This window comes from Canis lupus, chromosome 13 (genome assembly GCF_011100685.1).
Source record: "Canis lupus familiaris isolate Mischka breed German Shepherd chromosome 13, alternate assembly UU_Cfam_GSD_1.0, whole genome shotgun sequence".
NCBI lineage: Eukaryota > Metazoa > Chordata > Mammalia > Carnivora > Canidae > Canis > Canis lupus.
In genome coordinates, this window is record NC_049234.1 from 41,907,049 (window position 1) to 41,928,142 (window position 21,094).

The following is a 21,094-nucleotide window of genomic DNA, read 5'->3' on the forward strand; positions in this document are numbered from 1 at the left end:
CCCGCGGGGCGCGGCCGGTGGCACGGGCGCGCGCTCAGGCTGTGGGCGGCGGCGACCGCACGGCGGGGGCCCCCGGAGTCCGGCCCTCGCGCCCACCCGGGCGGCTGCTGCCGCGGCCGGGACCCCGCGCAGCCCCGACGGCCCGGCCGACCGCAAGGTGAGCCCCGCGCGACCGCGCCTCGGAGCGGGGCGGCGTTCATTGCGCAGGCGCGACGGGAGGGGGGTTGTCTCTCGGCGGGGGGCGGGGTCTGCCTCGGGGCGGGGCAGGGCGGGGCTTGCGCTGGGCGGGGGCGGGGCCTGTGGGCGGGGCGGGGCTGGGGGCGGGCCGGGGGCTGGGCTGCGCTCGGGGGCGGGGCCTGGCAGGCTTCGCCGCCTCCTAGAAGCCTGCCGGGATTCCCCTGTCCTGTGGCTTCCGTGCACCGTGTCTGGAGGCGGCCGACGGCGTCCAGGGCGTGGGCAGCGCGGGCTGGGCCCGGGTGTGCTTCGCGCTGTTCCGGGGCATCTCGAGGCCTGGCGCCGGCGAGGGAGGTGAGCAGTTCGTGACGCTGGGCCCAGGAGTAGTCGTGGGCGTGGGTCCTCGTAAAACCCTAAAGAGGATGCCTACAACTAAAAATCTGGAGTTACTTTTTTTTTTTTTTTTTTTTTTTAAGATTTTATTTATTCCTGAAAGAGAGAGAGAGAGAAGCAGATACCCAGGCAGAGGGAGAAGCAGGCTCCTTGCAGGGAGCCCGGCGCAGGACTCGATCCCAGGACCCGGGGTCACGTCCTGGGCCCAAGGCTGATGCTCAACCGCGGAGTCCCCCGGGCTGCCCTATAAATAAAATTATTCCAAGAAGACTATAGGAATGTTCTTGGAATTGGTATACTTGTTTCATATCCCGCAAAATGTATGCTCATAAATGTTTTATTTTTCTTCCCTTTCTAGGAAAAAATCGACATGTCTAGATTCTCTGTTGAAAATACCAGAAATTTCAGCATCATTGCGCATGTGGATCATGGCAAAAGTACTTTGGCTGACCGGCTCCTGGAACTAACAGGTATTTTCATTTTATGTTCTATAGTTAATTGACATCCACGAGTGCTTAATCATCATCTTTACTGTGCCTTTTAAAATTTTGGTTTTGATTTTATATGCAGTGTTGTGTCTTTTTTTTTTTTTTTTTAAGCCCATAGAAATCTCAGTAAGTGTTTTTCTCCTTGTAGGCGCAATTGATAAAACAAAAAATAATAAACAGGTTCTTGATAAGTTGCAAGTGGAACGAGAAAGAGGAATCACTGTTAAAGCACAGACAGCGTCTCTTTTCTATAATTGTGAAGGAAAGCAGTACCTTCTAAATCTCATCGATACACCGGTACATGTAATATTTTGTCTCTATTGTTGAGTCAGCCTTGGATTGATTCTGCAAACAAATCCCTGTTCAGTTTTTGAACTGAGCATTAAACATTTTGCTTTTGGTTTTCTCAGTGTTTTTATGTTTGAGTCAGTTGTTTCACAAGTATTGTCTAAAAAAAAAAAGGTATTAATTTTTTATCAAGGGGATTCAGTAGATTGACCGTAATTCCTCTCCCTAAAAAATTACAGCTCATGGGCAGCCCTGGTGGCTCAGCAGTTTAGCGTCTTCCTTCCGCCCAGGGCAGGATCCTGGAGACCCGGGATCAAGTCCCGCGCCAGGCTCCCTGCAGGAAGCCTGCTTCTCCCTCTGCCTGTGTCTCTCTCTGCCTCTCTGTCTGTGTCTCTCATGATTGAATAAATCTAAGAAAAATCTTAAAAAAAAAATTCAGCTCACTTGAGAAGTATGGATATTTTCTGTTCTTCAGGGCCATGTTGATTTTAGTTACGAGGTATCCAGGTCACTGTCTGCTTGCCAGGGCGTTTTACTTGTGGTGGATGCAAATGAGGTAGGTACTTGCAATTTTATGTGGTGTGACATGCTATTTGGTTGTTTCAAGAAGTTTTCCTAAAAATATATTTTGGAAATAGAATTTTTATGTTTGAAAATAATAAGATTTATTGTATTAGACCAAATCATATGCTTTGGTCCTGTTGATTTCAATTTTATTGCACTGAAGCAGTCTGAGGTTGACTCGTTCATATTTTAAAGACTTTAATCTTCTAGAAGAATGAAGGATTGTTGGAGTATATACTACATTCATCCCACCAAAACCTCAATTTTTGGAGTTCTTAATTTGGGGTTTTAATATTAATTTTTAGCAGAACTTGAAAATGAATATATCGCAGGTCATTTTGGGTGATTTTAAGGTGATTTGGGAAATATTACCGTTAAGGAAATATGTCAGTAACATTACCAAGTTATTTTGTGGTGTGAAGATAACCATAAAAACATATTCAGGAGCTATGATGTACTATTAAAGTAAGTCTTTGATATGTTTCATTTTCTCACAAAGTTTTCATTCAAAACCCAGGGTATTTGTTGTATTAAACCTTCCTTGCTCCTCAGGGAACTGAGGAACAGTCAGTGTCTGCCTTAGGTACATTGGATACGGGGCTCTAAGAACCGTATCACATGACTGTGTCCTTCAGTAGGCTTTCATGACCTTGAGGGCTCATGTTTCAAGTCTTTTGTCTCCAGTAACATTTCCTGATATGAAAGGAATTTTCACAAGGAACAATCCGGATTTCTGGGAGTGAGATACCATACTTTTTTTATAACTCTGCTTTTGGTGAAGATGTGTGGAATGGTTTTAAATCCTAGCTTTTGTGATAGATGGTAGAATGCTCATATCGGTACCTTTGTCTTGATTTTTCTAGGGTATTCAAGCCCAAACTGTAGCAAACTTCTTTCTTGCCTTTGAAGCACAGCTGTCGGTAATTCCAGTTATAAACAAGGTAATTCTAATGAGACAATAATACCCTTTAGTATTTTACTTTCTAAAAGTGAATTTAGTGTTTGACTATTAAGTATACTATTTTTTATGTGAGGAATCTTCAACTGCATATTAAATATATTGGTAAGATTTATTTCTTTGAATTGCACGTAATAGAATTGCAACTCAATCTCCTAATCCTTACATGTAGTTGAGAAGATCATCTCCCTGGATTGACATGGAATAATTGAGGGCTATTTGTGGAGGAAAGGAACAACATGCAGGGCAGCCAAAGTACGTTTATTACGCTAAAACACATATAGGAAAAGAAAAAGCCCTTAATTGGGGGGAAATAGTATAACACATGGAACATAACAGTGAAGTCCTAAGCTGAGCACTGTTGATAAACCTTAACTTTTATATTTTAAAATTAACAGTCTTAATTTAAAAATCCACTTTGCAGGATGCTAGGTGGCTCAGTTGGTAAAGCGTCCAGCTCGATCTCAGCTCAGGTCTTGGACTCGGGGTTGTGAGTTCAAGTTCTGAGTTGGGATCTGTTGGGTGTGGAGCCTACTTAAAAAAAATCTGAATTGCATTCAGTTGAATTTTGTTTACATTATTAGAGTTAAGATTAAAAGATGCAAAGTTGCTTATAGGTAGGACAGTTCGCTGTCATAAGTTATATCTAATTTATAAAATCAGTTTATATGATCTTGGTTGATAAATTGTTATTGAACTCTTTTACTACCTTGAGTTGCCAGCTGCGTAAAGTTATTGCATGCTCTGTTGTCTTCCCTCTGTTTTTCAGTGGATGTATTTCTTAAAATTATATTGCCTATGTCTGGATTATCTTAACACTTTTGAAAAGAAAAATAGAGGTATCAGTTATCGTAGGTATGCTCTTAACTATCTCTGAATACTATTAATATGTAATACATCTTTTTTTACTGTATTAACACATAATGAATTTTTTTTTTTAAGATAGATCTGAAGAATGCTGATCCTGAAAGAGTGGAAAAGCAAATTGAAAAAGTGTTTGATATTCCAAGAAATGAATGTATTAAGGTAAAATATCCTCTTTTTTTTGAAGACATATTTACACTTTTAAAAAATCTCAGGGATTGGGATGTCTGGGTGGGTCAGCGGTTGAGCATCTGCCTTTGGATCAGGGTGTGATCCCGGAATCCTGGGATCGGGCCCCACATCAGGCTCCTGCATGGAGCATGATTCTTCCTCTGCCTGTGTCTACCTCTCTCTCTCTGTGTCTCTCATGAATAAATAAATAAAATCCTAAAAAAAAAAATCTCGGGGATTGGCCTCAGTGAAATTTTATAGTATTTGATGGCCCATTGGTATATAAAGTTTTCATAATTTTACAAATATTTACTAATATTTGTAATATTTTACTAATATTTCATTTGATCTTCATCAGAAATCTTTGTTAGGATAGACAGGAATTATTCTTGTGATCCACTTAAAAGAACTAAGGCTCACAAATTTTATCGCCTAAGATTACAGATCTAGTTAGCTAATGTGTCAGGACAAAGAAACAGGTCTTCTACAGCTGATGACAGTATTGCTTGTTACTATTTTGCCTCCATGGAATTACTCCATTCATTCATTCATTCATTCAGTCAAAGATTTATTTTACACACAGTGTGCGCATGAGCAGGGGAGAGGCTGAGAGGAGGGGAAGAGAATCCTACTCCTTGCTGAGCGAGGAGCCTCACTCAGGACTCCATCCCAGGACCCTGAAATCATGACCTGAGCTGGATGCCTAACTAAGTCACTTGGGTGCCCCTGGAAATACTGTTCTTTAAATAGCAGGTTCAAAATAATTTAAAGGCATTTGTATGTATTTGTTTTTGAATTGACAAAGCTTTTTTTTTTTTTTGCAAAAGACCTTGTTATAGTAATAATCTTAAGAAACAATAAATTTTTATTTATATCAAAGTTGGTACTATTTTAAATTGGGATTTTATGTACCTTTCAATGATGATGTAGGTGTTGAATAGCCTGAGCCTTGTGTAGCTGTATGTTTGTATAGAAAGTATGTCAGTGCAACAATACAATGTTCACCTTCCACTTTCCATCTCGTTTGATTTTTGAAGGAGCAAGTTTGAGGTGACGGAGTGATTTTTGTTTGTTTAACCTTAACACGATGGATGATTATATACAACATGGTAGTAACCGAAAAAGCAGTATTTTTTTCTTGGGGATAGATACATACAGAATTCAGTGGTTCTTATTATAAAGAGAAACCTCATAAGGCAGTCCTGGAATTATGGTTTCATAACTTGGGTCATATTAAAGTATAATTAACATTCTGATTTTAATGTATCTTTATAAAATTCATTCAGATACTAATCTGGTATGTGCCAGCTAGGCACACAGCATCAACAGGATAGATGAAGCCCCTGAATCATTGTGTTTATATTCTCCTCAGGGAGGCAGTCATTACATAAGTAAAGAAAGAAGTAAGTGTAGTAATTATTGAGTAAGAGAGGTGTTAAGAAAATTCATTCAAGAAATTGTGTTTTAGGGGATCCCTGGGTGGCTCAGCGGTTTAGCGCCTGCCTTCGGCCCAGGGCGTGATCCTGGAGTCCCGGGATTGAGTCCCACGTCGGGCTCCCTGCATGGAGCCTGCTTCTCCCTCTGCCTGTGTCTCTGCCCCTCTCTCTCTCTCTCTCTCTCTATGTCTATCATGAATAAATAAATTAAAAAAAAAGAAAAGAAATTGTAGGTGGAGTATCATAGAAAAAAATCCTTTTTTCTCAGATGCAGAGTATGTTAGGTAGGGCATCTCTGATGAACTGAGACTGAAGAAATGAAGAGTTGGGGGAAACGCATTCCAGGAGGAGGAAAGAGCAAGTGTAAAGGCTTGCATGTTTGGCAAGGTTTGGCACGTTTAAGGAACAGAAAGGAGGCAAGTTAGGTAAGATGGCTTTGTAGAGGTAGGCAGGAATCAAGTCATGCTGAGACTTGCTGTGCTGAGGTTTGTAAACTATTCTAAGATAAAGGATTTTAAAGCAAGTGAGGAAAATAAATTGATCGTTCAGGTGCTTTATAGAGAATTCATTAGGAAAGAATAAGAAGAGCTAGGGGAAGCCAGCTTGCAGTAATAGCTCAGGGGCTGGGGAGGTGGCTAAGTATGTGATGGTGATGTTGCAGAAGTGGGCAAATTTGATGTATATTCGTAGATAGGATAGATTTGCTCGTAGGCTACGTGTAAGGAAGTGATAAAAGAATGAGGTAGCTTTGGATTTAAAGCAAGTAGTTGATAGTAGTAGTTGATACCGATATGAGGAGAAGATACAGGAGAAGACAAAAGCTTTGCTTCGGATGTAATGGGTTTGAAATATCTATTAGACGTCCAAGTAGAGATACTGCGTAAATCTACAATTCAGACATTCATGTAGAGAGTGGGGTCAGAGATAGATATTTAGGAGTTATTAGCCATATATGTGGTATTGAGGTCTTACAGATGAATATCATTTCCTAAGGACGAGTGTAGAGATAAGGTCCAGAAGCCAAACTATGTTCTTATCAGTTTGAGGGTATTTATGAGTAAGAACTTGAGAAGGATCACAGTAGGATTTAGAATAGGAAGTGGACGGATTGAGTATTCAGAGAAGGAATAATTTTCAAATGTAATGGGAGACAGCAAAGAGGTTGTGAATATAAATACAAGTGTATTTATATCTTTTGGGTAAGGGAGTTTGTGATATTTTCTGTTTTCTTAAATGAAATAATAGGTGGAGTCATCAACCAAGAGTGAATTGGCCAAAGGGGGAAATGTGTGATTGAAAGGAAGGTGTTGTGAAATGCCCTACTGAATGATAATGTGAATTTACTATAGGACGCGTCCTGGGAAGTTGGAAGTTTAACTGCATGTTGAGATGCGTGGTCATAAATTCACAAGAAACCAACCAGACCAGTTACTTGATTTTTCTCAGTAATGTTGAACCCTCTGATTATATTGTAGGCCTAAAAAGACACATTGTTGGGGTGCCTGGGTAGCTCAGTTAGGTGTTGCCTTCAGCTAAGGTCATGATCTCGGGGTCCTGGGATTGAGCCCCGCTTTGGGCTCCATGCTCCACAGGGAGTCTGCTTCTCCCTCTCCCTCTGTTCTCACGTGTGCTCGCTCGCTCCCCCCCCTTCTCAAATTAATAAAACCTTAAGAAAAAGACAAAACATAGTTGGAAGCAGTCACGGTTGAGTTTTACCAACCTTAAGATAGGGAGAGAATAGATAGTGGTTGAACAGAGTGATTATAAATAGTGGACCTTGGAGTCTCAGCTGGGAAAGGAGGGGGCAGGGAGCTAATGGATAATGAGAAAAGGTAGTCTATTCAATGGTGTAGACACGGGAACTTAAAAGGATCCTTGCAAAGAAGGTACTAGAGCCTAGAGCAGCGGTTCTCCTTAGAGGGTAGTTTTGCCCCCTAGGAACCATTTGGCACCGTCTGGAGACATTTTCTTTTTCTTTTTTTTTCTTTCTTTTTTTTTTCTTTTTTTTAATTTATTTATGATAGTCACACACACAGAGAGAGAGAGAGGCAGAGACATAGGCAGAAGGGAGAAGCAGGCTCCATGCACCGGGAGCCTGACGTGGGATTTGATCCCGGGTCTCCAGGATCGCACCCTGGGCCAAAGGCAGGCACTAAACCGCTGCGCCACCCAGGGATCCTGACATTTTCGTTGTCATTCTGGGGAATGGGTGCTACTGTCGTCTTGTGGGTTGATGACATTCCGTAGATTCTGTTAAACATCCTAAAATGCATGGAACAGTCCCTAAAACAATTATCATCCCAAACCGTCATTAGTGCTGACTTGGGAAACTGATCTAGAGACAGCTTAAAGGTTAAGAGGTAGTTTTTAGGGAATGGGCTTTGAAATGAGGATTTCAGAGGCAATCCAGTTACTAATAACAAAGGTGAGTTGTGTCCTTTTTTTTTTTTTTTTTGAGTCTTCAGGCTCGCTCACGCTCGCTCGCTCTCTGGAGAACGAAAGTAGTAATATGCCTTATAACTATATGTGTGCCATGCATGTATATTGTTTATTCTCTTTATATGCAATAATCTTGAGGTTTAGGAAAAATATAAAGTCATACATTGCATACAGAGTTGTAACTGTTACTCAGATTTTTTTTTAACTCTTAGACCACTTTTCATACGGTAATCAGAATACTTTTGTAATTTAATCCAAGAACCATAGACTCCTCTACTGTAATGGAAGAGTTTTGTCAGTGTTATTATATGGTTTGTGCTTCTTTTTACTGCTTTCTTCAAATTAATGACTGTTAGAATTCTTTCTTTTTTTCTAATTATAAAGCTCAGTCACCTGAATAGAAAAATAGTCTTTAAATGCTTATTTTTTTTGTGTATTCTTTTTTAGATTTCTGCGAAACTTGGAACAAATGTTGAAAGAGTTCTTCAGGCAGTCATTGAAAGAATACCCCCGTGAGTACTTTGCTGTTTTTCTACTGTTTGTCTTTAGCAGACAAAGGCCATCAGTCTGATCTGTAATTTTAGATTAGATCATTCTTGTGAGTGAAAATACAGTCTTTTTTTACTTTTAGTAATAAATAGAAATCAAGTACAGTACAGAAAAAGAAAGCAAACAAGGGTGGTAAGGATGGATCTCTTCCTAATAATCCTTGAATATGGAGACTTGAATACATTAGCAATTACTGTGTTTTAATACTGAATCAATGTATTTCATCAGTTTCGTAGATCTTAAAAGTCATTTATTTAACACTCAAGATTGAATTAAAACTAATATAAAAATAGGCATTATACTTCATAGGAAGATCTTTTTATTTTGGCTGTCAGTTATCAGCCTTTTTCAGGTACTAGAATAAATTAAGCATAACATTTGAATTTAAAAATAAGCATTTTATTAAGATTTTAATTTATCATGTATATATTTTCTTCTCACTTATTTTTAAATAGTCCCAAAGTGCATCGCAAAAATTCTCTGAAAGCCTTGGTATTTGATTCCACCTTTGACCAGTATAGGGGTGTGATAGCCAATGTAGCATTATTTGATGGAATGGTTTCCAAAGGAGATAAAATTGTATCTGCACATACTAAAAAGACATATGAAGTTAATGAAGTAGGAGTTCTGAATCCTAATGAGCAGCCAACACATAAACTGTAAGTAATCTGCAGTAGTAATTAAAATACCTTTGTGTGTGTTTCTACCTCTGCCTTTCTCAGCTTGCTGTGCTTAGGGTGATCCCAGTTGGGTGACTCAGAAAAAACCCAAATGGATTCTTTAATGAGACTAAATATTAAATGCTCTTGCAAAAGGAATCTCATGTGAAGGACGGTATAAATTTGATATATTTTTATTCCTTTTGACTAGTCATAACAAATTTAATGATCTGGTGCACACTGGGCCCTATATTGATGTATTTGAAGAGACCGTGAAAGAGAGAGTTCTCTTCACCCATATCCGTACTATACTGGGCATCAGTTTGGTATTTGATTTTTTATAAGTATATTTATATGTATTTATAAGTACATTATAAGTAGATCATTCGATGTAAAAGTGAAGAAAAATTCGGTAATTTTTCCTTTAGTATGGTAAGACTTTGACTAACTAGAATCCATGGTTAGGAAGGTAGTGTGCGTTGGAAAAACTGAATTCTGAATTTGTTAACGAATATTTGAGTGCCTACTCCAGCATTACACCAGGTACTGAGGAGATTAATCACCTGGCACGTACGTGGGGCAACCTAAGGTCTTTGTTTCCTCATAGGTGAAAACCAAGGTAGTGAATCAGGCGACTGTGTAGGTCACACTTGATAGTTTAATGTCTAAAACTAGCACTATTTTGCTCATTGCATTTTTTATTTGAGGCATTAAGTCTATTTTAATTTTACTCAAATATTTCTTATCTGTGTTCCATCATGTAGATCATGTATTGACAGTTATCGTATCTTCACTTAAGATTCTGATATCCTAAATGTTGTTTGTTACTATGTAGGAAATTTGCTTTAAAACCAACAACAAAAACTAAGCTAAAACTCTGAAATTTTCAGATGTGCTCTTTTCCTAAGGAGAATTAAATTGGTTTCAGATTCATTTAGAGTTCACACTTCTCTGCTTGGTTAAAAATCTTTTTTTTTTTTTTTAAGTGCATCAATGACACAATTCATTAATAAAATAGTGTTTTACAGTACAAGAAATATCTTATGTTTCTGCACTTAGTTTCACTATGTTTCTATTATATTTTAGAAGCTGTTATTTAATTTGCAAAGGCAGGCAGAGTCCTGAAGAAGGCCATAGGCTTGTGTGGGAGAGGTCTTTGATAATGGATTGTAAGGCATGGTCATGATCTTTTACTGACCGTTTAGCGTTAAGAATTGATAGGAAGCACTTACTCTGAATTAGATGAGGTTTTATTTGGAAAATGTTATAATTTCCAGGAAAGGTAGAGCTAATTGTGAGTATGCACTTGAAACATTAAAGCAGTAAATATTTCCATATAATAATTTTATTTAGATATGCAGGACAGGTGGGCTATCTGATTGCTGGGATGAAAGATGTCACTGAAGCACAAATAGGAGATACATTATATTTACATAAACAACCAGTGGAGCCCTTGCCTGGGTTTAAATCCGCGAAACCAATGGTATTTGCAGGTGAGGAGCTCACAAATTCAAGGATGAGGGACAATTTATTCTGTAAATTGAAATAATAATTACCAGAAATAATCGTTTTCAATAACAGCTAATTCCAGAATACTCTTTTTGTTTTCATTTTTTGAGTGCTATTTATGTGTCAATTTCATATGTATATTGAAGCTTTATGTGGGAGATCATTTCCTACACTTTTTTTTTCTTTTAGGACTTCTTGGAAAATATGGGCTCTCTGATATGTAAAAGAACATAGTGATATGGATTTCCTTTTTGTTTCCCTGGGGGTGTAGGCCATTGCATTTGGAATATTTCTTGAGTTAGCATGCATTCATGACTAATTCTCAGGAGACATTTATTGCTGCCTTCCTGTTAGTTGGACTTCCTTTAACATTGTATAGTACCAGTGTAAGCGGCAGAGGACGGTGCATCTCCTCCGGTGCAGGACTTCACAGCCTTTCGCTTCTGTGTGGTGTGATACATACTTGAGGAAGGAAGGCCTGATCGGAGGTCATCAGGTTACTCCGTGCTGGTATCCAGCACCTGCTTTTCTCCCCTTGTATCTGTCCCTGGGAATTAGGAAGTTTGTCTTTGATTAGGCAAAGCCAATCATTTGGATTTTGGAGGATTTGAGAGATGAGGACTTGAGGATCAGATGAAAAAGGATCTGATGAATCACTAACTTGATGGTTTTTGTCAATGAATTGAGAAAAGCAAAACATATCTTTGATTTTAATAGATTATCTGCCGTACAGAGTGAAGGGTTCAGTGTAGTTTTCATTTCTAGTTCCGCTTTTCATCTCAGGGAATTTCATTTGTGGTTGTGGGATGTCTTCAACTTTTGTTTCTTGAAATAATGCATTTTTCTAATAGGCCTAATTCCGTGGTTCTTTTTTATTTTTCTTATATTTTTGCAAAAGGATAAAAACATCACTTGGAGTGTGAATACAGTTGTAAATTCATTAAGGCTTTAAAACTTGCAATATACTTTGAAGCCAGTGTAACTTAATATTCAGGTTTTCTTAGTAAACCAATTATTGCGGTCGTTGTAATATAGGGAAGTAATTTAAAAGCTAAATGTTTAATTTTGGTCTTGGAAGCATTATATATTCGGTTTTTAGGCAGATTTTCACATGTGATAATTAGAAATTATTGTGTTCTCAGGAATGTATCCTATAGACCAATCTGAATATAATAACTTGAAGAGTGCTGTAGAAAAACTGACTATAAATGATTCCAGTGTGACAGTTCATCGCGATAGTAGCCTTGCCTTAGGTGCTGGCTGGAGGTAAGATTCTTTTACCCTCCCTGTAGGACCAAATTTTTATTGAAAAGTGAAATTTAAGTGGTTCATTGTTCCTGAATATTTGGTTAGTGTAAAGCACACCAAAACAAACGTCTGCCTGTTTCATACTCTATTCATGTTCTATGGAAAAGCTTTACAGCAGTTTTAAGTAGAACTCCAAAAGAAGTTTTTCTTTTTTTTTTTTTTAATTTTGAATCTTATTTAATGAAGTTTTGCTAGCATTTAATTATTATTATTTTAAAGATTTTATTTATTCATGAGACAGAGAGAGAGGCAGGGACACAGGCAGAGGGAGAAGCAGGCTCCCTGTGGGGAGCCCAGCATGGGACTCAATCCCGGGACCCTGGGGTCACACCCCGGGATGAAGGTGGTGCTAAACCGCTGAGCCACCCGGGCTGCCTAGCATTTAATTATGACGTGAATTGCTTGAATGACTTTTTGTTTTTATTTGGATTTTTAAAAGATTTTATTTAGTTGAGAGAGACAGCGAGAGAGCATGAGCAGCAGTCAGGGAGGGGGTAGAAATAGACTCCTCGCTGAGCCAGGAGCCCCATTTGGTCCCAGGGGGGCACCATCATGACCTGAGCTGAATGAGGCAAACGCTTAACCGACTACGCCACCGAGGTGCCCAGACTTTTTTTATTTGGAATGACTTAATCCCACCCCTCCCCACAAAGTAACACTATGTTCATCAAAGAAACCAGGGCCCATGAAATACACATTTTGGAGTTTGACGTTTTCTCCCCCCAGGTTGGGATTTCTTGGACTTTTGCATATGGAAGTTTTCAACCAGCGACTGGAGCAAGAATATAATGCTTCTGTAATTTTGACAACCCCTACTGTTCCATATAAAGCTGTTCTTTCATCAGCAAAATTGATAAAGGTACTGTTGTCAACCAACATACAAGGGAAAACCAAAAAGTGTGTGTGTGTGTGTATGTATGCAAAATGCAAGAGAAACTTTTATACACCATTAACTTAGTTATTACATGAAATATTTCTTGATTAGTAGCATTGAATTGAATTACTTTATGACTAATAATGGAGAAGCCACTTGAGAACTAATTAATGCAGTATTTTTCTTAACCTGATAGAAACCTGTATATTGTCAAAACTAACCTGTTACTGAGAATAAAAAAACAGAATTAGTAATTAAAATGCTGTTCTAAACCCAGTACAAAAATGAAGAATATAATTTTGGTCATAAATAATTTATCTTACGAAAAGTGAAGCAGTCATTGCTACCTGGATATAGGAAATTTCAAATTTCAAGCTAATGACAGAGACAGTATTGTATTGCATCTGAATTGCAGTGAATTCAGTTTAAACAAATTTTAACTTTAACATCTAAATATTTTCTATCAAAGTTAACTTAGGAAACTATGCTAATGCCCTATAAAAGGCAGATTAAAATGTCCTTTTACATATTTTTTTCTGAGTGGTACATGAGATGTGTTTAGTAAATGTCCAGCAGATGTTATTTAATAAAATTGCTATTAAGTGGTTATAGTTGTATGGTTTTTAAAATATAAGCTTGTTAAGATAATAGTCTAACCTTTAGGAATTCTTTTGTTTTTATTCAACAGATGCAATTATTATAAATTCTAATATTTACTATAAATTAAAAGCCAATTTTAAAACAGGGTAATTAAGTTTTTTTTTTAAGCTTTTGATGATTTTTCTTATTTTTAGGAATACAGAGAAAAGGAAATTACGATCATCAATCCTGCACAATTCCCTGATAAATCAAAAGTTACAGAATATTTGGAGCCGGTTGTTTTGGGTACCATCATCACACCAGATGAATATATTGGAAAAGTAATGATGCTTTGCCAGGTATAAGTGTAATACAATTTAATATAAAAGTAAATTTTAGTTCCAACAGTGGTTTCCCACTGAGGTTTTGAAAGTTTTCTCTCTGTAAAGCACATTAAATTTGTAAGAAGTTTCCATAAAGATCTATGTCTACACACGTGTATATTTATTATATGAAATAGATACTTTTAAAATCAGTTTGAGTTTAATAAGAAAAATAGAACCAGAATTTTTATCATCTGTGTTAATTTACTGAGTTGACATGTTAGCCCAAAGAAAAGTTTGATGCTTATTTGTACTGACTAGCTAAAAGAATGATTTTTTTGGAATTGAAGATAGTTTTAAAGATAACTGTAATATTTGAGACTTTTGACTAAAGGGTGGATATTCTCCCTTTTGTCTTAGTTTTGCCATGATGTAATAAATGACTTAATCCACAAATCATCCTCAAAACTATTTGAAATATTCCGATGCATATAGGAAAGAACTGTTAAGTGAGTATTAGTGGATTTGCATTTTAATTCTGTAATCACAAACTAGAAAACTTTGGCCATTTACTTAATATCTTCGGACCTAAGTATTTGTAAAACAAGAAATTAGAACTTTGACATTATCTGTAATTGTATTTGGTTTATCATTAAATACTATATAATTTAAAAAAGATAAAATTGTTAAAGATAAAAGATTTAAAGCTTTGTTATTAAATATGTTACAATTGAAGTATGAAATAGTTCTCTCTGTATTACAAGTATTGTCTGCAAGTTCTTAGTAGACCAGTAAATATTCCTTCATTTTGCCCACTCTTTATTAGGATCTGTAAGGGAATTTTTAAGTTGGTAATTGACAGCTTTCTATGTTCATTATAAATCATTTAAATAGGTTCATCATTAAGTACACTTTTTTTTTCTTTTTTAGGCTCGAAGAGCAGTTCAGAAGAATATGATGTATATTGATCAAAATAGAGTTATGCTTAAATACCTCTTCCCTTTGAATGAAATTGTGGTGGATTTTTATGATTCCTTGAAATCCCTGTCTTCTGGATATGCTAGGTAAAATTTAACAAGAAGTTCAGATACTTGGACAATTCTTTTGAGATATTGACCAACATGAGTATACTAATTCTCAGCTCATTTAATAATCTCTGTTCTCTTAAAAATAGTAGAGAAACAACTCTAAGGATAGAAAGGCTTAGAACAACCTTGTAAGTGTTAGAGTGTTCATAATTTGCTTTGGAAGAACAAGCTTCTTCAACTCATCAAACCATTACCCTTTTTTTTTTTTTTTTTTTTTTTAAGAATTTATTTACTTCTTCATGAGAGACACACACAGAGAGGCAGAGACACAGGCAGAGGGAGAACAGGCTCCATGCAGGGAGCCTGACGTGGGACTCGATCCCGGGTCTCCAGGATCACGCCCTGGGCTGAAGGTGGCGCTAAACCGCTGAGCCACCTGGCTGCCCCTTAACCCTTCTTTTAATAAAAAAGTTATAGTGTCTTCTTCATGAAAGAGTATACTCCCCTGTTAAAAATTATATGTGATTTCAGAAAGTTGCTGTGGTCTCAGTGGCACATTTGAAATGTATTTGTGCTTCTGTATTCCTAGGAGCACCAGAATATATTTGGAAAACAGATGTACATATTTAGTCTGTAAAAAATGTGAGGTGTGCCCCTGGATCTGTGAGCACTTTAATACCTTGATCTTCTCCAGAATAAGTGGTCCACATTATGAAAACCAGGAGTACATGGGGGGAACTGCCTGATAGAAGTGGAGGAAGGTGTAATACTAAGTAACAACTCAAAACATAGCATTTGGGGAGTATTTTATGTTGGGATAAATAACTCTAGCTGCCCACAGTGTCCTAAAATCTTACGTTAATGGATAGCATATATTAGAATATAAAGAAAATATGAAATATGCTGGGGAAGTAGATGGGAAAATGACCATTCCCATCTATAAAATACACGTGCATCTGCACACATGTGCAGGCATATTTAATATTAATATTCAAAGAAAAATTCCGGTGTTCAGAGACTGGGCTACAGTGACCTGGAAATTCAGCTTTATAAAATGAGCTTTTTATAATGAAAGAGTCATCCTAACTGTTTACAAAGGAGTATCCTTTGTGTTTGTGTTGAGGAATTAGTTTTTCTACTTTGTCACCCCTTTTTTTTTCTCCCATGTCTTCTTTCCGATAACGTAAGCAAATAAGTGGCAGTGGGATTTAGAGGAAGATGAATTGTTGTTAAAAAGCAGTTGTAGGGGATCCCTGGGTGGTGCAGCGGTTTGGCACCTGCCTTTGGCCCAGGGCGCGATCCTGGAGACAAGGGATCGAATCCCATGTCGGGCTCCCAGGTGCATGGAGCCTGCTTCTCCCTCTGCCTGTGTCTCTGCCTCTCTCTCTCTCTCTCTCTGTGACTATCATAAATAAATAAAAATTAAAAAAAAATTTAAAAAAAAAGCAGTTGTAGTTGAAAGAACAATGACTAAGCTAAATGTTTACAAACATTTGTAACCAAGTCTGTCAGTCATATTCGCATTTAGATACCACTTTATGAATTAAGTGGTCCTAAAATCTTTTAGCTTAGAAACTTAAGAGTACTTCAGAGTAAATGAGAGAGCATGCTTAAGTTTGAACTCTGTAACAATAAAAGAATGCCAGCTTCCAGGATTAATGTGATTCTTATGTTCAGGATGGATCTTTCTGTTAAGTAGTCAGTTCCTAACTTAATAAAAATGCATCATAGTCTGTGACCATAGTCAGCCTTCCTGGACTGAGATAAGGAACATTTTCTCTTAGACCAAGTTTCAAGACTCTTGTGCTGCTGGGTCAGAAGTTTGATGGAGCTGTTTGTCCTTAAACCCCCAGGTAGCCTTTCAGACTCCTAAATGTGTTTCCTGCATTCCTCAATGTGTTGTACACTGGAATGAATAACTTTTGAATGAGCTTAGGTTTCCATTTAGCCAGCTTGGAAACACAGACAACATTTGTATAATGGTTTCCTTTGAAAAAAATGAGTGAAGAAATTCTAAAATTTTGGAGCACACAAGATTTTAACATTGTCAACAGGTGAAATCTAGGTCCTATGTGTAGATTTTATCTTCGTGTTCTGCGTAGTACTTAAGATATCTTTCATATAGTAAATTCCTAATGTTTGTTGGAAGAAAGAAAGGATTTTAGCAAAACTTTAGGTAGGCTGGCTTTAAAGAGTATTAGTATCAACTTGTGACCTTCCTGCTATAAAAGCTTAGAAACCAAACATTTCCAGCTCTAGGCATCAGGGTTTTTTTTTTGTTGTTGTTCTTTTTTTTAAAAAATATTTTATTTATTCATGAGAGAAACAGAGAGGCAGAGACAGAGTCAGACGGAGACACAGGCTCCAATGTGGGACTCGATCCCAGGACCCTGGGGTCACGACCTGGGCTGAAGGCAGCTGATCAACCACGGAGCCACCCAGGTGCTCTGGCATCAGTTTGTTTTAAAATTTAAGACAATTTAGGCCATACATGTCTAATCCATAATTGAAAAAACATGTAAGCATGAAGTTTTCCTTCTCACTAGACTTCAGTTTTGTAAGTTAAACCTGTTTTGATTAGCATTCTAAGCTTTGACTATATTGTTTAATAGCTGATGCTAATGAAGTGCTATTTGCTTGCGAGGCTGTGTTCTGAACACTTTTTTTGTATCAGGTACTGTTTCAGTGCTTTACATGTATTCACTCATTTCATCCCCAAAAAAGCTCTGTGAAGATTCAAACTGAAGAGTAGTAGGTGAAATCCGAAAGTCTTATTTATAGTGACCCTTTAACAGGGCATAGTATTTATTTAACTGGTAATAGAAAGCTAAACAGAAGCCCACACGTAATCTCTGCGAATGAGCTATGAATATATGCTGTTGTCTACAGCCCGCCAGCTCTTGGGAGGAAACATTGGGAAGAAGGTGACATTTGTCTTCAGTGTCCCATTTTCCTAGACTTGCTTACCATTTTATTTTCCTCTTGCTTTTGCCTTTCATTTCATAAATGTAAAACGTTGAGGGACTTCCTCACTGTGGTCATCTAGATCTGTTCATGTGAAATGTATATTTAATATTTTGATAGAAAGTTATATCTTTGGGTGGGGGGGTATGGGAATGGGTAGAAAAAATCTACTTTGCAAAGAAAAATAATAGTCTCTTGGGAAGTATGTTTATCTATCACTTGGATGTTTTTCCTTGTTAGTTTTGATTATGAAGATGCAGGCTACCAGACTGCAGAGCTTGTAAAAATGGATATTCTACTGAATGGAAATATTGTAGAGGAGCTAGTGACTATTGTACACAAGTAAGTTAAATAGAAACTAATCATGGAATGTGAAAGGAACCAGTTTTGACATGTTTTTATTTAATCATTGCTTGCTTATTTTTATTTGAGAGCTACAGTTTAAACACTTAAAAGTAATTAAATTTCCTTGTACTAGTTTTTCCTTCCATTCTTTTCCCATGCTTCTCTTTCCAAACTGTTAAATATGAAAGAATAGAATTACAATAGCCAAAAAGAATAATGTCATGGAAAGAAATGTTTCCCACATCAGGGTAAGGCAAAGTAGAAGAAATGGTTTTAAACTTTGTGTTAGATTTAAAATTGAAAACAAAAAAAAATTTTATATTCATAAATTGATAATGAAAAATATAATATCCTACATATTCAACAAATAGATTGATAAAAATAAATAATGGAGCACCTATTTAATAATCTTAAGGTATTAAAATTATATTGTACAGTAATATTAATGACATTAAAATGCCTATTCAATAAAAAATAGACATATGCTATGATTCAAACTGTAAATAACAAACTTATGCAGGAAAGTAACTGGAAGGACATATATATGTTTAACACACATTCTAAAATGTTTAACATTGGCTTTCTATGGTGAGGGGAAAGGTAGCAAGAATGGTTTGTTTTCCTACATTTCCTGTAATAGGTATATTTTTACAATCAGAAAAGTCATGATTCAAAGTAAGGGATATTTATGGCAGTTGAGTTCCCATTTGAACCTCTTTAAGAAATCACCTTTACATCTATTATGTGTATGTACTAGAAAAATACTGTAAATATTTGTATTTAGGATATGTGTAAATAGTTACATTTTCTCTCTCAGAGACAAAGCACACTCTGTTGGCAAAGTCATATGTGAACGTCTTAAGGATTCTCTTCCTAGGCAGCTGTTTGAGATAGCAATTCAAGCTGCTATTGGAAGTAAAATCATTGCAAGAGAAACGTGAGTTGAAATTTATTTTTGTTTTCTGTTTTAGAATAAATGGTTGGAAATGATAGGAGTAGAACTATATTATGAAGTGTGATATTAAAAAATTTAACTTCACATTGGTTTAAGCCTTATTCCTACTTGTAGAAACACTAATCTGATTTTAATTCCACTTAAGTGATAATTGTTATTTACTTAAACTGCACTGTTATTTTAATAATATATTAAAATATAAAATATTTTATATTAAAATATAAATTATTTTAATAATTGTTATTTACTTAAATTACACTGAGTGGTATTTTTTAGAATTATTGATATAATGGACATGGGTTTGAAGAATTGCTTTATTTCCACTCATTTTATTTCATGACCACTGAATTTCCTAGGTAAGTATAGCTAATAGCAACTGAAACTTTTTAAGCTTTAGAAAAAACTTTTGGAGCTACTCTTCCAAAAGACAAAACTAAATTAGTTATTTTTTTTAAAGATTTTATTTGTTTATCAGAGAGGGAGCACAAGCTGGAAGAGCTTCAGGCAGAGGAAAAGGCTCCCCGCTGAGCAGGACCCCAGGGTCATGACCTGAGCCTAACTTTTGATCAGCTGAGCCATCCAAGGGCCCCTAAATTATGATTTTTACTTAAAGCACTTAATATCACTTCTCAGAAGTAGCCAAATTAGAAATCGGAAAGATGACGGGCAGAGGAATGCTAATATGTTGAGCTTTGCATTGTACATTGATTGTGTGACATATAGTAGAAATAGAAGATAGGCTGATTCAAGTAGGACCCTGGTCTTTTTTATGAGAGATGTGATATGTATAAATCAGAACACAAGCTGCTCTACCGGTAACAGTTAAGTGCAGGAAATACCTTGTATCATGTTTCCTTGATTTCTGGGAAGTCGGAAGTGTTCCTTTGCTGGAAACTGCCATTTAGTGTAGTTTAAACCCAAACCTACACGTATCAGTAACGGTGAAATTACAACCACCGTTTTTACATAGTTTTGGAATAAATTTTATGCCTATGTTTGCAGTGACTTTCATTTCTTAGCACGATTTTGCTTTAGTTAATGGTTTTGAGTTGCATGAATATCCAGAGCTTAGGCAGACTGGAACGGATCACCAGGGAACATCCTGGAAGGTGCAGTTGAAAGTAGCAAATGACTCTAACCTCAGCGTGTGGAGGTAGAAGAATCCTTACAGAAAAAAAATAGATTTTTATCTTTTCTTATGGAATACATATAAAAGGAACTTTTTTCAAATTTCTTCCAAATTTCTTAGAAACACCCATAGAAATAGATTAGCTTGCATTTGCTTGGTGGATTTGTTAGAATTATTTCATATTGCCCTGAAAAGGGTTTTACAAAAGTAATACATTATTTCCCAGTCAGTCTTAATGCATATTTGGTAGAGCTGGTAATGTGATGATAACCGTGTTTAAACTTTTTGGAAGTAGTAGTGAGTGGTAGGAACAGTTTTAGGCTGAGCCAGACATGACCTTGTATAATTCTTAAAATTAAGATCATACTATTGAATTTGGCCTAATCAAGACTACCCACAAGCCTTGACCTTTTTTTATTCTTAAATTTATGTTGATATTCATGTTGAATTCATTTTCTCTTTTATGTCAAATACATGAAAATAGATACAAGAGCATTTGAGCTACCTAATTATTTGTTTATATCCGTTTTACTCAGTATGGCATGATCATTTAAATCTTTAGTAAAGTGGAAATTGTTTTTGAAAATAAAATTCTTTTAAAGAGTGTTGAAATTATGTAATTTTTATGTAAATCTCCTTTTTTTTTTTTTTTTTTACAGTGTGAAAGCCTATAGGAAAAACGTTTTGGCAAAATGTGTATGTATTCTACTTTGTAATAATATATTTATTTCAAGAGTTTAAAATCAAAGGGCGCATAAATAAATCGGTTTCCATGTTTTTTTTTTTTTAAATAACCATTTCATCTCTAGTTTTCTTTTAAATAGGTAAATCTCAGCTTGGCTGATAACATACTCATTTTGATAAATTCTTGTTTTTCCATCTTTATAAAAATGTCCTTATATGAAGTACTACCCAGTGAAGTATAATGGTTACGACCAGGATAACATGTGTCATTGATGTAATTTATGAGGAGACATTTTGAAGACAATGACTGTGTCTTAAGTGTGAAGAGTATGGCAGTTTGAAATCCACCTCTCCTACGTTGCTTTGTTGAATTTGTGGTCTCATAGTTCTTAACTCACTTATGAGAAATAAAT

At 36.6% G+C, this 21,094-nt stretch overlaps 1 protein-coding gene across 1 annotated transcript in view; it reads left to right on the forward strand.

Moving 5' to 3' along the window:
• The first annotated feature begins 64 nt into the window (after positions 1–64).
• GUF1 (GTP binding elongation factor GUF1) overlaps positions 65–21,094 on the forward strand; it is a 25,377-nt gene continuing 4,347 nt past the window's right edge. Inside the window, exons 1-16 of the mRNA XM_038555983.1 lie at positions 65–157; positions 926–1,037; positions 1,204–1,352; positions 1,819–1,899; positions 2,771–2,848; positions 3,808–3,891; positions 8,223–8,287; positions 8,780–8,983; positions 10,337–10,476; positions 11,635–11,758; positions 12,527–12,659; positions 13,469–13,612; positions 14,507–14,640; positions 17,809–17,910; positions 18,731–18,850; positions 20,657–20,693. Coding sequence (XP_038411911.1) covers positions 938–1,037; positions 1,204–1,352; positions 1,819–1,899; positions 2,771–2,848; positions 3,808–3,891; positions 8,223–8,287; positions 8,780–8,983; positions 10,337–10,476; positions 11,635–11,758; positions 12,527–12,659; positions 13,469–13,612; positions 14,507–14,640; positions 17,809–17,910; positions 18,731–18,850; positions 20,657–20,693 — 1,695 coding nt within the window. The 5' untranslated portion in view covers positions 65–157; positions 926–937. The remainder of the gene's footprint in view (positions 158–925; positions 1,038–1,203; positions 1,353–1,818; positions 1,900–2,770; positions 2,849–3,807; positions 3,892–8,222; positions 8,288–8,779; positions 8,984–10,336; positions 10,477–11,634; positions 11,759–12,526; positions 12,660–13,468; positions 13,613–14,506; positions 14,641–17,808; positions 17,911–18,730; positions 18,851–20,656; positions 20,694–21,094) is intronic.